General features: G+C 47.3%; 1 protein-coding gene across 1 annotated transcript; it reads right to left on the bottom strand.

Moving 5' to 3' along the window:
* Positions 1–460: 460 nt before the first annotated feature.
* LOC116945614 (uncharacterized) lies at positions 461–12,743 on the bottom strand. Its single transcript, XM_032960094.2, has 2 exons — positions 12,171–12,743; positions 461–7,055 (listed from the first exon to the last, which is right to left on the bottom strand). The coding sequence occupies exons 1-2, from the start codon at positions 12,459–12,461 to the stop codon at positions 6,840–6,842; spliced, it is 507 nt and encodes a 168-aa protein (XP_032815985.1). The 5' UTR covers positions 12,462–12,743; the 3' UTR covers positions 461–6,839.

The following is a 12,743-nucleotide window of genomic DNA, read 5'->3' as shown; positions in this document are numbered from 1 at the left end:
AACATTTTTACTTTCAAAAATGTAAACCGCCTTTCAAATAAGTGTTTTGTTCTTTGACACTGTTGTTGAAAACAAATCTCATGGTGGTTGTCAAGGGCCCCCCCCCCCCAACTCCTAGCTTTGGGGGGGGGGGAGGCAAGGCACCCACTGCCTGCCCTACGCTCGTTACGCGACTGCGTAAGCCTCATCAGCGTCCCGGCGTCCACGCCAACCGTGGTCTGTCCTGAGGTCGGCGCCAATCCCGCGGTAGTAGCAGCTCCACCGCCGCTGACAATGGATCGTGGTGCGCAGGGCAACGATCGTAGGCCATGTTCTGTCACGTCGGGCTTGTTGCGCGCTCTGCGAGAGCTCCGTATGGATCCTTCAGCTCCCGGCACAACGTCCTCCGGCACAATCAAAACATTGCAAAAATAGCCAAATACAAACATTTAACGCACGCAAATATAAAAACAGATCTCCATTGTGAGCATAAAAAATGTTTGCTTTAATGGTTTACAGCGATAGAAAAGCAACTAAAACTTTAGAATGTTACAATCTTATCACTTTCCCAACAAACAACGACGCAAATCTCGTCCCTTTCCTCCTACAAATTGCGTTAAATCACAATAAACTCCATGAATGACAACAAAAACTACGAAATTATATAGTGCCTCTCCAATCATCCACACGTCCACTTTTAATTGCACAGCATTTGAGAATGGCGTGCAGGCGTCGGTCCGAGTGGGCAAATATTTGTATTCCACCACACGGCAATCAAATTAATCACGAATCAGTGAACGGTCAGGTGGATTCGGTCACTGAGGGTGTACGTTTTGAACCCATGTGTGCAGAACTGACAGCAGGATTTCCAAAACTCCAGTCCTCGCGACCCATGACGCTACTTCGTCTCTCCTCGTTTGCCCAAATTAACTCGGCATTTAACATGCGAATTAACTCGTTCCGCGCCGCACGCGCCCGATGATTGTTAAACACGTCCCACGTGTTGAGGTTAAGCGATTCCCGCTGTGTCAAAGGCACACGGAGATCGCAAGCTTAATGTGAATGGGCTCTCTTGCCGCAGTGTTAATCGCTTCACGCGGCACGGGAGGACTGGAGTGTGGGGAAACCCTGTCTTACAGTGTCATCCTCTTGGATTTATCCGGGTACTCCAGTTTACGCCATATCGCAATGCAGCACCACCCCGAATGCAACCTTAAATAAGCTCAGGCTATCCTGACTGCACAACTTACACTTGTTTTTTTGTTATCGTTGGTGAATAACTCCTTGGCACCGAGTGGGGGTGTTTTGATCTGAACAATTGTTCTCGCTTACAATGCACGCATTAGGTTGCTTAAAATGTTGTTATTCACAGAAGCACACTATTTATTTTAAGCAGTGCTGAGGAAGCTGCGGTTTTTGGCCCTAAATAGATGGATGGCAAACACAAAAACCATACACAACACACATTATAAAAGTATAAAGTTGTATTCCAAAATACTCTTCTAACACAAAGGTCGCCTAACCAGATAACGGTTTTTCAATAATAAGAAAAATATAACTAGAGCTCACACACACAGACACGTTCCTACCACACAAATATAAGGGCACTCGCAGTGCTGGAAGCAGAACACAGTGAGTGAAAGGTAAAAGCGCAGCCCTGCAATTGCTTGCATAAACGCCACGCGAGCCGAAGGGATTCCACTACAGGCAGCTGGCTCCACAGAGCCCCTCCACAAAGCATCTTGGCCTACTTTTCCCAAGCTGGTAAGGGGGGGGGGGGAGTGGGGGTCTTGCAAGAGGTGGAAATACCCACATTTTATCTTACCAGACACGACCTGCCTGCCGATGGTATTACTCAGTGGACAGTGGCGGTGGTGTGAGGGGGGTTGCAGTTGAAGAAACTTTCTCATTGTTAGCAGCCTAATACTCCAAACGGATGATTCTAGACACGGAGAACAATCTACGCGACCATGGGAAGAAATATATACAGGTAGTCCCCGACTTACGATGGTCCGACTTAGGAGATTTCGATTTTACGATGGCGATATGACAAAATTGTTAAATATTTTTTTTATTTCGCGCGGCAGGAAAATGCAGCAGCGTAGGAGGTACGATACTGTAACTTTATCATCGCCATCCTCCTCTTCCGACAACAAAGTTAATGTAGCCATCAACAACCTGACATCGTTCAAGTATGCAGACGACGGACATAATCTTGGCGAGCACAGTAGAATATGATACGTTACGATACGTTCAATGCATGTATGGTACGTAGCTTTAGCGATTTCATTTTAGGGTTACCACGATACGATACGTTACGTTCAATGCACGTTAAAGTTTGTATAGCAGATAGGATTGTTTCCTGAAAAAACTTTCTATGAAATTGCAGTTCATATAGGTAGGCTAAGAATTTACCTTGTTTTTTTACTTTAAATTTCACTGTGCAATACAGTATTGCAATTAATAAATACAGTATATCGTTCATACAGTACGGCACTGTAAATTGCTGTTTTGCTAAATTATCACCATTCTTTAAGACTCCTGGCTAGGCTAGGCCATTTTCGACTTACGATATTTTCGACTTACGATGGGGTCGTCGTAACGCATCTCCATCGTAAGTCGGGGACTACCTTGTATATAAAGCCGTCAGTCTGGATCGAACCCACGACCTGCTGTGTACCAGGCGAGGTAGCTAACATCTCGCCACCCGTGGCTTTATGCGGTAGATGCGTTCCAAGAAAAGGGTGCACAAAGAAAAACTGCACAGAGACCGGCTGCCTGACGAGTAGCGCACACAGTACACACGCTTTATACGGCGCACGCACGCACACACACACAATGTTGTCCCACGTCAAACTGTAAAGCCGCGTGTGGAGTGAATTTAAACCGCGCTGAGCGAATTTTGGGCAGAAATAGGTTAAGCTGGATATATGCGGGAAATGGCACAAAATAAAGCCGCATTAAAGAGAGGAAACTCAGTACAAGTCCGCGGGTTGCGGAAGACCCGACTTGCGGAAATCCGACCTTGCGGAAATCCGACCTCACGGAAATGCTCCCCCCTAAAGTGTTAAGAAAATTGGACACGTGGAAATATTTGCCTTAGTTGCACAAGCGCAAGCAGTCCAGCGCGGTGAGGTTGCGGACGAATACCGCCGAGCGAGGCGTAAAGCGGGCGGCCGCCTATTGCCTCGCTCGGGCTTCAATAGGGTTCAGGAAAATAGAATGAATCTCGAGTTTGGGGGGGAAATTGTTCAGTTTCCGACGTACGTGAAACTGGGGTTACGGATCGTTCTCGGGAACCTAACCCTTCCGTAACCCGGGGACTGCCTGTAGTGTAATGCGCATTACTCGTATTGGTCCTCCAGGGCTCCCTCCAGTGGAGACCCTTCCATCAGCAACTGCACAAGCAAGACATTTCAGGGCTGCCCCTTGAGCTTTTATCCATATTTAAAAAAAGAAAGACACCTATCTACAGCAACACCAATGTGATTATGTTAAAATAGTACGTGCAATTATTTTGTGTGCATCCACCTCGTAAAAATAAACATCCCTTTGTAAAAGTAAAATTAAGTCGGCGATGGGATAAAACAAGTGCTACTGTTGGTTACATATTTGCTCTCTGTTCACACGATGTTAAACGGGACGGAAGTTTCAACTGCAGTCCTTGAGGGTCCTCCCCCTCGGCAGGTGTCAAACAAATCACGTTGATTGGATTAGTTCAGGCACTGCCGGTGATTGACGTGTACAATGGGTTCCCGTATAGACCGCCATGAAGTATCATGTATTGATTTGTTTGGTCTGAATGCATATTGTGTGTGTGTGTGCCTGTGGGGAGCGGTAGTGCATCGGTTAGCGTGCAGCACTACGAACTCGGCGACCCAAGTTGGATTCCCGCTCACGGCCAACACCAGTGATGATTATCTGAAACGATCCTGGGCCTACCCCTTTGTCCACTCAGCCTGAAATAAGTAACTGTTGTCTAAATATCAGCACTGGGGAGACAAAGGCGGCCGGCCAGGTATGGTGTTGGCCACCCACCCCTGTTGTGCGCCGTGCCGGCCTTCAACAGCACTTGCCCCATCATTCCGTCAAAGGCTATACGGGCGGTCTTGCCTACATGTACGTGTGGGTAATGTTGGTACAGCGACAGCACAGGCGGTACATCTGTCAGTCTTCTCAGTCAACCCATAACACCTGGGCGTACTCTGTTGGGCAACTCCTGCCAGCGAGGCTTCCTCACTTCACAATGCACCGCGAGTCAGTGTTGTACTCTGGAGTGCGTGTGCTTGACTCGGGAGCAGGGTGCGCGCAAAGCCGTAACGTCAGTGGCAAGTAGCATCGGAGAATGTTCTGGGCCTCCGCTAGGTCAACTCGGCGTGAAATGACACACCTGCATGCCGGGTTCAACGTATGAAAATAAGAAACCTGGTGATGACTTAAATATACAAAGTACTGTGTAACCTCAGTAACCAACACACCCTTAAACATGTGTGTCCACGTAACCTTAATGTTCCCTCAACCAAAAACTATTAATTAAAGGCGACCACCTTTGTATATGGTAGGTCTGTGCGTAGATCGCACATCCGCACACGATTCACTTCCCTTGCGATTTGATGAATTGCCGCGATTACAAATCACAATTCAACGCATTATCATCACTCAGGGTTACAACTGCTGATTCCGAAATTATTTTTTTGTTTTTACTGTTCATTTTCGTTTTTGGTCGCTTTGTTAATTCTGTCGTCTAGCTTGTAGCATTAAATCTTCCACAACTTAGTAAAACCACTGCCAGATTAAGGGCACCTCCACGCGTAGCGGCTGCATGGGCAGGGCGGTTCGTGTGGTTATAAATCATCACGCCGGTCAGCGCAGTTCGGTGAGGCGTGGGTGCGTGGGGGCTCTGCACCAGTTCAGATACAACAACTCGCCACCGATAAACTGCAGTCGTAAGCCGAGAAGCGAACTCGGGATGCTGGGTTCATGGCACAATGCACGAGAAAACTGGGCCACAACTCCACCCAGCGTTGCGCAGACCGCGAAGTAAGATTAGCCAGAAGTGTGCACACAGATGAACGGTGACTCTGCAGCCCTGATATTACTGCTCACACCACTGCTGTTAGAAGGGCCTGTATGTATGTTGGACTTCTTTTGCACCGCACATAGCCAACTGTGCTAATTAGAGGTGCGGGATTCGGAGGTGCGGGGGGGGGGGAGCCCTAAGAAGGCATACTCTTCGAAGATGGCCAGATGACTTGGAAGAGGTGGAGGTACCCACACCTTACCCCACCAAAGTTGCCTTGCCGATTGACTAAGGTTGCATGTGTTGTGAGAAATATTTTTTTGATAGATCGATCATTACATAACCCAGCACAGGCCTGCAGCTGTGAAACCTGCTGATGTATGCCTTCACCAAGAAAATATGGTTACAGCCACTTGCAGTTGACTGAGATAATTTAGACTAAGCTTGACAAATTCTACAGCCCTGCAGCTCCAAAATCCTGAGCTACAACTCAAACCAAGGGGTGGGGAAGAATTTAATTACCGAGGGCCAAATACGACTTTCAAAAACTTTTTGCGTACAACCGCACATGAACACACCTCAAATTGACTTGAGGTTTGTCAAGGTGTGGCAGAAGTGACTGAGAACAGTGGTAAAATTTGCAACAAAATCGATGCCAGGTTGAAAACATTTCTTCCAAGAAACCCGATGAGCTCACTTCAGGTGATGGGTAAATATCATTTGCGGTTTTGATTTAAAAGGACAGACCCCCATGCGGTCACGGGCCATATGAAATTAAGGATTGAATAATTTTCACTAATAGGGCACTTGCAATCCTCGGCATCCCATGTAGCCTTACATCGCATCTCAACCTAATTTCAAGGCGACCCCTGGTGGCAGCTGTGTATACAACGTGTACACAGCCTGCAAGGGGGAATTATGCTGTCAGGGGTGACGATGTTGCCAAGTGGGTTTTCCCAATTAAGGAATTGTTTTGAAGTAGCGGGTCCCTGCCGGAACCAATAACCATAATCCTATACATGCCAAGAACCCTATCCCTAAAGCAAACTGCCGTGTTGCCATCACAGGGTGACATGACAGCACTCTGGGGGCCAGAGTCACAACGATGTGGACAACGTTGGCTTTCCTCTGCGATTATTTTGGCAAAAAATAAAGCAAATCGCTGACACGATGTAAAGTGAATCGGCCGTTTCGTCAAGATGTGAATCTTAATGTGATCCTACAATTCTACAGTCTGGGTATTTTTGAAGTAGTAAAGTAAAAAAAAATCAGTGGGGGTGGGTGCTGGTAGATATTTTTGTTGTAATTATTGTTTTCAAATCCCTTTCCCCGCAAACACAATTTAGCTAATAATATATTTTCACATGATTTTTTAAAAGTCCAATTCTTTGTAAAGTTGACTGCAATATCATTTTAAGACGTAATACACCGTGTGGGTCTCAATTTGTTGGGGGAGGCACTTTTACTAATTATTTGGGAGAAACATTTCCCCCAACCAACACTTGGCAGGGAATGAAACATTCTGCCAAATTGTACAAGCGCTTTCCGCCAATATTTCTTGGAAAATACCGGCCATGCAGCAATCCAATTCAGCCATATTACCACTAAAAACCCCCCACATAATGAAGTACTTCCTGGCAATATTCGGTCGAAAAAAAGTCAACTTGCAACTGATAAACTTGTCACATTATCCACACAAAAAACGCAACGAGAAGTATGCAAGCCACAAATTCCCGAATCAAACCTTTCGCGCTACCCCAACTATGGTGCCTTGTTCCCACACCCACGTGCCTGGCTTTCCCCCCTTCCCCTATCCCTACACAATCCACGTGGCCAACAACTACCCATTCATGTTGTTGTTGAAGATGGAGGGTTGATTCTCGTGGTCCAACTTGTGTATGAGGTCGACGTAGCCATTGGCCAGCATAATGATGCCGTATATGAACAGCCCACACGCCACCAGGCCGAGCACCAAGGCGATGATGTTGAGCGTCAGCGAGATGTTGCCGTAGTGCCGTGCGCCCTCCACGTCGTTCAAATACTTGCGATCCCGGGACTGCGCCACAACACAATGGCAGACGGAGGGGTGGGGGGCGGGTGGAAACATCACGGTCGCGTTTAACAAGTCAAACAAAAATGTGGGAACGTTCAAATCAAAATAATTAACAACTGTGGAGTTGAACAACTCATGGGGCACAGAGTCAGCACACTGCCCATCGAGACCGTTCAGCAGTGGAGCCAACCCAATTTCCAATGGCTTGCAGTCAACGCCAATCCATGGCAGCTGAACCACGTCCATCGATTCACAACTTTTGTTGCTGCACCGCAAATCACTTGCCATCTCTGTATTCCACTTGGCCATGGGAGGGGGGGGGGGGCAGGAGAAAAATATCAAGAATAAGATGAACTTGATAAATGTGACAATAAAATGAGTTGACCTGCAAAAACAAGTGTATAAATCGGAGTTATGACATAAATAGTTTCCCAAAGTGCGTGACGGGGAACGGTGCCTGTCAATAACCCATGGAGAATGTGCCACTTCTCCCCTCTTATGAAAGAATCGTAGATAACAGGAACAATACGGCAGTGGATAAAAGAGTTATTTTTGCTCGATCCTAAAGCTCTAGGGAAGTGCAGGAGTCACGGGTAATATGGTGAGTGATGAGAGAAGTTACTTTGTTGTTCCCTCCCCGCACCTGCAATTAGCATGGTTGGCTACTTACGGCGCAAACGAAGTTCAACATACCATATATGGCTTGCAATGGTTTTGTATTATTACATTTTATCATCTTGGGTTGGGGGTTGGTATCGATAATGGCAGGATTACTATCCGATCTCGGTCATGAACTGTTGTTTTAAGAGGAGACGTTGAATGTCACCCCTCCCCGTGGCCACAACCGTGTTATGCCTAGTCCGGCACAAAGCGGTTTATCTTATTGTGATATTCCGGTTTTTCTCCTCTCCACAGATTAAAAGTCATCGCTCCAATGCCTGCAAAAGGTGACCGTGTCTTCGGGTTTGTGCGGCGTGTTGTTCAGCATGACGTCCCGGCGTTTCGCTGCACATGCTGGGGGAGCTTCTACAGGAACCGAAACACACAGTAATAACCCGAAGAAAACGCAGTGGAAAGCTGTACGGAGAAAACCGCGAAAAACCTACACAGTTGTACTTGGGAAGGACGTAGAGGGTGGGGAAATTCTCTATACCCCTTGCAACTTTCACCAACATCTTCATCAGCATTATCAATCATGGCCATTGCACTGCTGGATGAACTGCTTTTTAATTTTTACCAGTTAAGACTCACCGAGCTATATAGCTCTTTTTAAGAAGTGACCTGGCTAACACAAATGATAGCTGAACGAAGTGGATTATCACGTGGAAATAATTTATAACAGCCAAATCCTGTAAACGCATGTTGATTCTAAATGTGGAGGGAAAAACTGGAGGACCCGGAGAAAAAAATCACGCAACCATGGGAATATAGACATGCAAACTCCAAAATGTACAGGCGTCAAGGTTGGAACCCACGACCTCGTGTATACCAAGCAAGGTAGTTGACATCTGATGAAGGCCCTCCCAAGCCGCCGAAATCTCCGCCGTTCCAGCAATGTAAAACTCCACCTAGCTGCTGCTCCGTCTCCTTGGCTGACGTAGTCTAGGGCGCGTTTCATTACTTGGCTGCGACTTTGCCGCGCTCGACTGGTGGTCGTGATGGATGTAGGAGTGGCAGCCAAAGACTGCAACACGTCCAAAAATATGGCCACCGCGATTGGTCCGATGCTAAGTTCCGCCTGCATCCAGGAGCTGGGTGAATTGTCGCATCGCTGGACCGTGACAGATTGCGACGGCTTGATGAGGCCTTCATCCAGCACTGGATTGCTGATGACAGATTAACCGCTAAGGTAGGTACTTCCTGCCAACGCTGTACAGTGTGTACAGCCCATTCCCACAACGCACTGCAATGTGTAACTTATGTGCCTCAGTACCAGACACCGGCATTTAAAGACGGTGTAATCATTGATGAACAAACGTATTTTTCCTGTTATTCACAAATCCTGGTTTTAGCAGAGGGAATTCATCAACGGCCCTGGTCAGTCCACTGCTATATTAAGGGCTCCCCATGCCATCGCCACCTCTCACGACCCTGGGATGCAATTATCCACTGAGCACCTAAACATGAGCTGATTTCATCCATCTACATCTTCGCCGGATGTACTCTTGGAAGCGTTCCATTCCTTGGCTGCCACTCAGTAATGATTAAAAAATAATCAGTACAGTTTCCAAAGGGTAAGCGGTTAAGTGTTTTACATGGGAAGTGAAGGATTTATTTCGTGAGTGTTTACCTATAATAATAGCCTCAAAGTTACACGCAGATGAGAGTGTGAAAGGTGGTGCAACTGTACCACGGTCCATGGACCGGAGGGGTCAAGGTGCCGACTATGAAGGTGGTCGGACAGGAGGTCCTGTCTCAATCCGTGAACCAGGGAACCATCCCAACCATGCTACGCTACTGAATAGCGTGCATCTTCCTTTAATGTGTACCAAATGTCTCCCTGTGCACAAACAATCAAAGGGGGCATCACTCACATTCATTGGGGACATTTAGCCAAAAGTGGAAATTCCACATTCCCTTGGCAATGGCTATTAAATCCATAATACACTGTCGTTAAACTTCTCTCATTTAATGAATAGGAAGATAAGACGTTAAGTTGGCCCCAGACCAGAGCTTGAATTCATAACCTACACCATGTTGGTGAGTGAAACACTAGTCTAACCACGTTGCCAGCTTTCTTCCTTCCGATATTAGGAAGCCACTGGAACCATGCACTTTTAAATCTAGATTGAAAACTCATTTATTTAGAACTGCTTGTTGTGTTTAGTTTGTTGTTCTTTCCCCGCACTTCGCATTAGCACAGTTCGAAATACGTTCAACATAAATACGTACTTATTGGCCTACATCAGTACTGTGGAGGACCAATAGCACGTGCATCGGTGTCAACTTTCTGGGATTCTTCAGAAATGTCAGTCCCATTAAACGATGCCATCTGGGTGGCATGTCAAAGATAAGATCCATACACCCAACAACACTACTTGCTCGGAGTACACCACAGAAAACGTGCACAAACCCTGATCGTGTGCGCTGTTTATCATCGAGGAAGACAACAATATATCAACAAGTCTGGCTCTCCAAGTACAAAAATACAATTACGTTTTATGACACCGGCCTTATCGGCCTTCCGCACTTCAGGTTGTCCAGTGGTGTTTGTTTTAGATAGGGATTATTGGTCAGGGTTTAGGAGTAGGACGATACGTTACGGGTTTGTGCTTAAGGTTTATGGTTGTGGTTTGACCTTTGCCTGTTATTATCCACAGACGTCTTGGAGAAGTGCAGCCCAGTTTAACACGTAGGCTTTCGCGACCAATATTATCCATTAGATGTTTCTGGGTTAGATCGCGTAAATACGTGTTGTTAAACCCGCCACCACCCAACAGCCAATTAGTAAAGGTTTGCCACGTAAACAAAACGTGTGAATTCGTTACGAGTATAGCACACCGGTGTGTTGGACAGTAAACCCACAAGATTTACAATTCGAGTGCGACGTTTTGCCAGTAATTACAACTAGCATTATCAGGCGACTGCCAGATTTGTGCAGCCCACTGTCAACTCGAACAATGCCTACGTGTGAGTCGTGGTGGTGGTCATCTGACCTTAGTTCACCACACTGGTCAATACCAGTTCAGGCGGAGTTGCATGTAAGTGGGGGGGGGGGCATTGAAATTCAGTACAACAGGCTTTTGCTACAATGGGCTCTGCAATCCACAACATAGCCCCTGCAGTATCCTATGAACACTAGTTTTTAATGCATGCTGGTCGCGCATACAAGCACTGTCCAGGCTCAGAGCAGCTTAGCTTTCCGTTGCTTTGATCATATTCATAGACGCCAAGGTTAACGCTGCAACGTGCCTTATAACGCTGCTGCATCGGTCGTCCTGTTCACTTTAGGAGACCACTGATGGATCCCGAATTGTGCATTTATTTTTTCGGGCGAAAACAAAACCTTAACCCGTCTGCTTATAGGCTATACGAGATGCTAGATTTGAAGCTTTCGTGACTGCAAGGATCCATACTCTTTGGTTCCATTCGGTAAAGTCACGTAGGTAAAAAAATAAAACAAAAATCACGACGTTTCGGCCACAACACAAGCGGCCTTCATCAGGTGAAGGGACCACTTGTGTTGTGGCCGAAACGTCGTGATTTTTGTTGTTTTATTTTTTTTACCTACGTGACTTTACCGAATAGAACCAAAGAGTATACGAGATGCTTCAGTTCAGTCAGTAGACGGTGTTTAATAGCTGGAATATACGGCAGTGTATTCTTCTCGTCTTCCACCATCCTCGATACGAGAGTTGGTCGCACCTTGGGCAATCACCTGTTCCAGCGTGAGCCTCGGCCCATGCTTTCATGTTATCCATCCACGTGTAGTGGAAACACATTTTTAATAAGCGGAAACCATCCTCAAGGAAGGGGGGGGGGTACTTTTTACTGTTTTGTTTTGTGTATGTTGTGTGTGGGGTGGGGGGGTGGGCAGTGACATGGTTCTCTAAACATTAAGGAGGGAAGGTTGCATCTGCTGTGCAAGTTGGGGATAATGTTACGGGCAGACATTGGCGTGACACCACGCAGAGATCGGCGCCTGCGTCGAAGGCCAACTTAAGCGTGGACTTCACCGTACGTTGAACTTCTTTCGCAACAAAGAGCCTAGACTCCGAGAGAGAAGTGGTGGTGGTGATGATGATGATGAGACGGTGAGGAGGCCAACGCCGACCTTAGGTCAGTCAGATGGTGGCGGTGCTTACGACGACGGATCCCTTAATAACCGTGTCAACCCAACACGGCTCATAAATCATACCCCGTGTTCAAGTGCAGGGAAATTGAGGGTTTTCAGGTAACATTCGGCGTAAAAAAACACAACAATCCATTGTTGTTTGTCTATTTGTTTGTGTTTCTGCCTTGTGATGAGACTTTGTAGGGCGCCACGCTGAGATGTACAAGGACCAAAAAGCCCTGAATTGATCCGTAACAAGTTAAGGGCACCCATAAAGAGTTTGTGACAGGTGTGAAAACTAGCCTAGGGAAAAAAAGCGAGGGGAGTGGGGTAGGAATCCTCACCTTGATGGAGAAGACAGCGGCCAGGAATCCAAGGCAGCACACATTGACGTGCATCATGCTGCACAGCGACCACGCCAAATAGTCGCGAACTTCCGACATGAGCCCCGACTCCCATGGCCCAGCGTGCACAATGACAGGAGGTGATCCAGACGACGACGGTGGTGGTGGCCCTCCGTGATCGTATCCCGACCCCACCACGACCACCCCAGCGCACACGTCCTGCATCGGGACCCCCATGGGGCCCGGTCGGTAGCCCCCGGCCTCGTCCAAGCGCTGGTACTGAGGGTTCATGATGGTTTGTCGGTCTCCCTTCAAGGTGGTCTGCTGCTGCTGTTGCGTGAACGTCTGTGTTGTATGCGCGTACACGTGCGTATGTGAAATGTCCGCGCTTGCTGTGTATCCTTTACGCTTGTGGCTGTGTCGAGATGGTGTTGCGTATCGTGTGTGTGTGTTGTGTTTGTGTAGTTATTGGCTCGCGACACAACGGGACAATGACGATCGCGCAAATGGAGCAGCAGTCACCGTGTGGGGCAGGGGGAGGGGCAGGAGACGTCGGATCGATTCTCAAGGCCG

This window comes from Petromyzon marinus, chromosome 24 (assembly GCF_048934315.1).
Source record: "Petromyzon marinus isolate PM22_M1 ecotype Great Lakes invasive population chromosome 24, UKy_Petmar_22M1.pri1.0, whole genome shotgun sequence".
Taxonomy (NCBI): domain Eukaryota; kingdom Metazoa; phylum Chordata; class Hyperoartia; order Petromyzontiformes; family Petromyzontidae; genus Petromyzon; species Petromyzon marinus.
This window is presented reverse-complemented; position numbering and strand designations above follow the sequence as displayed.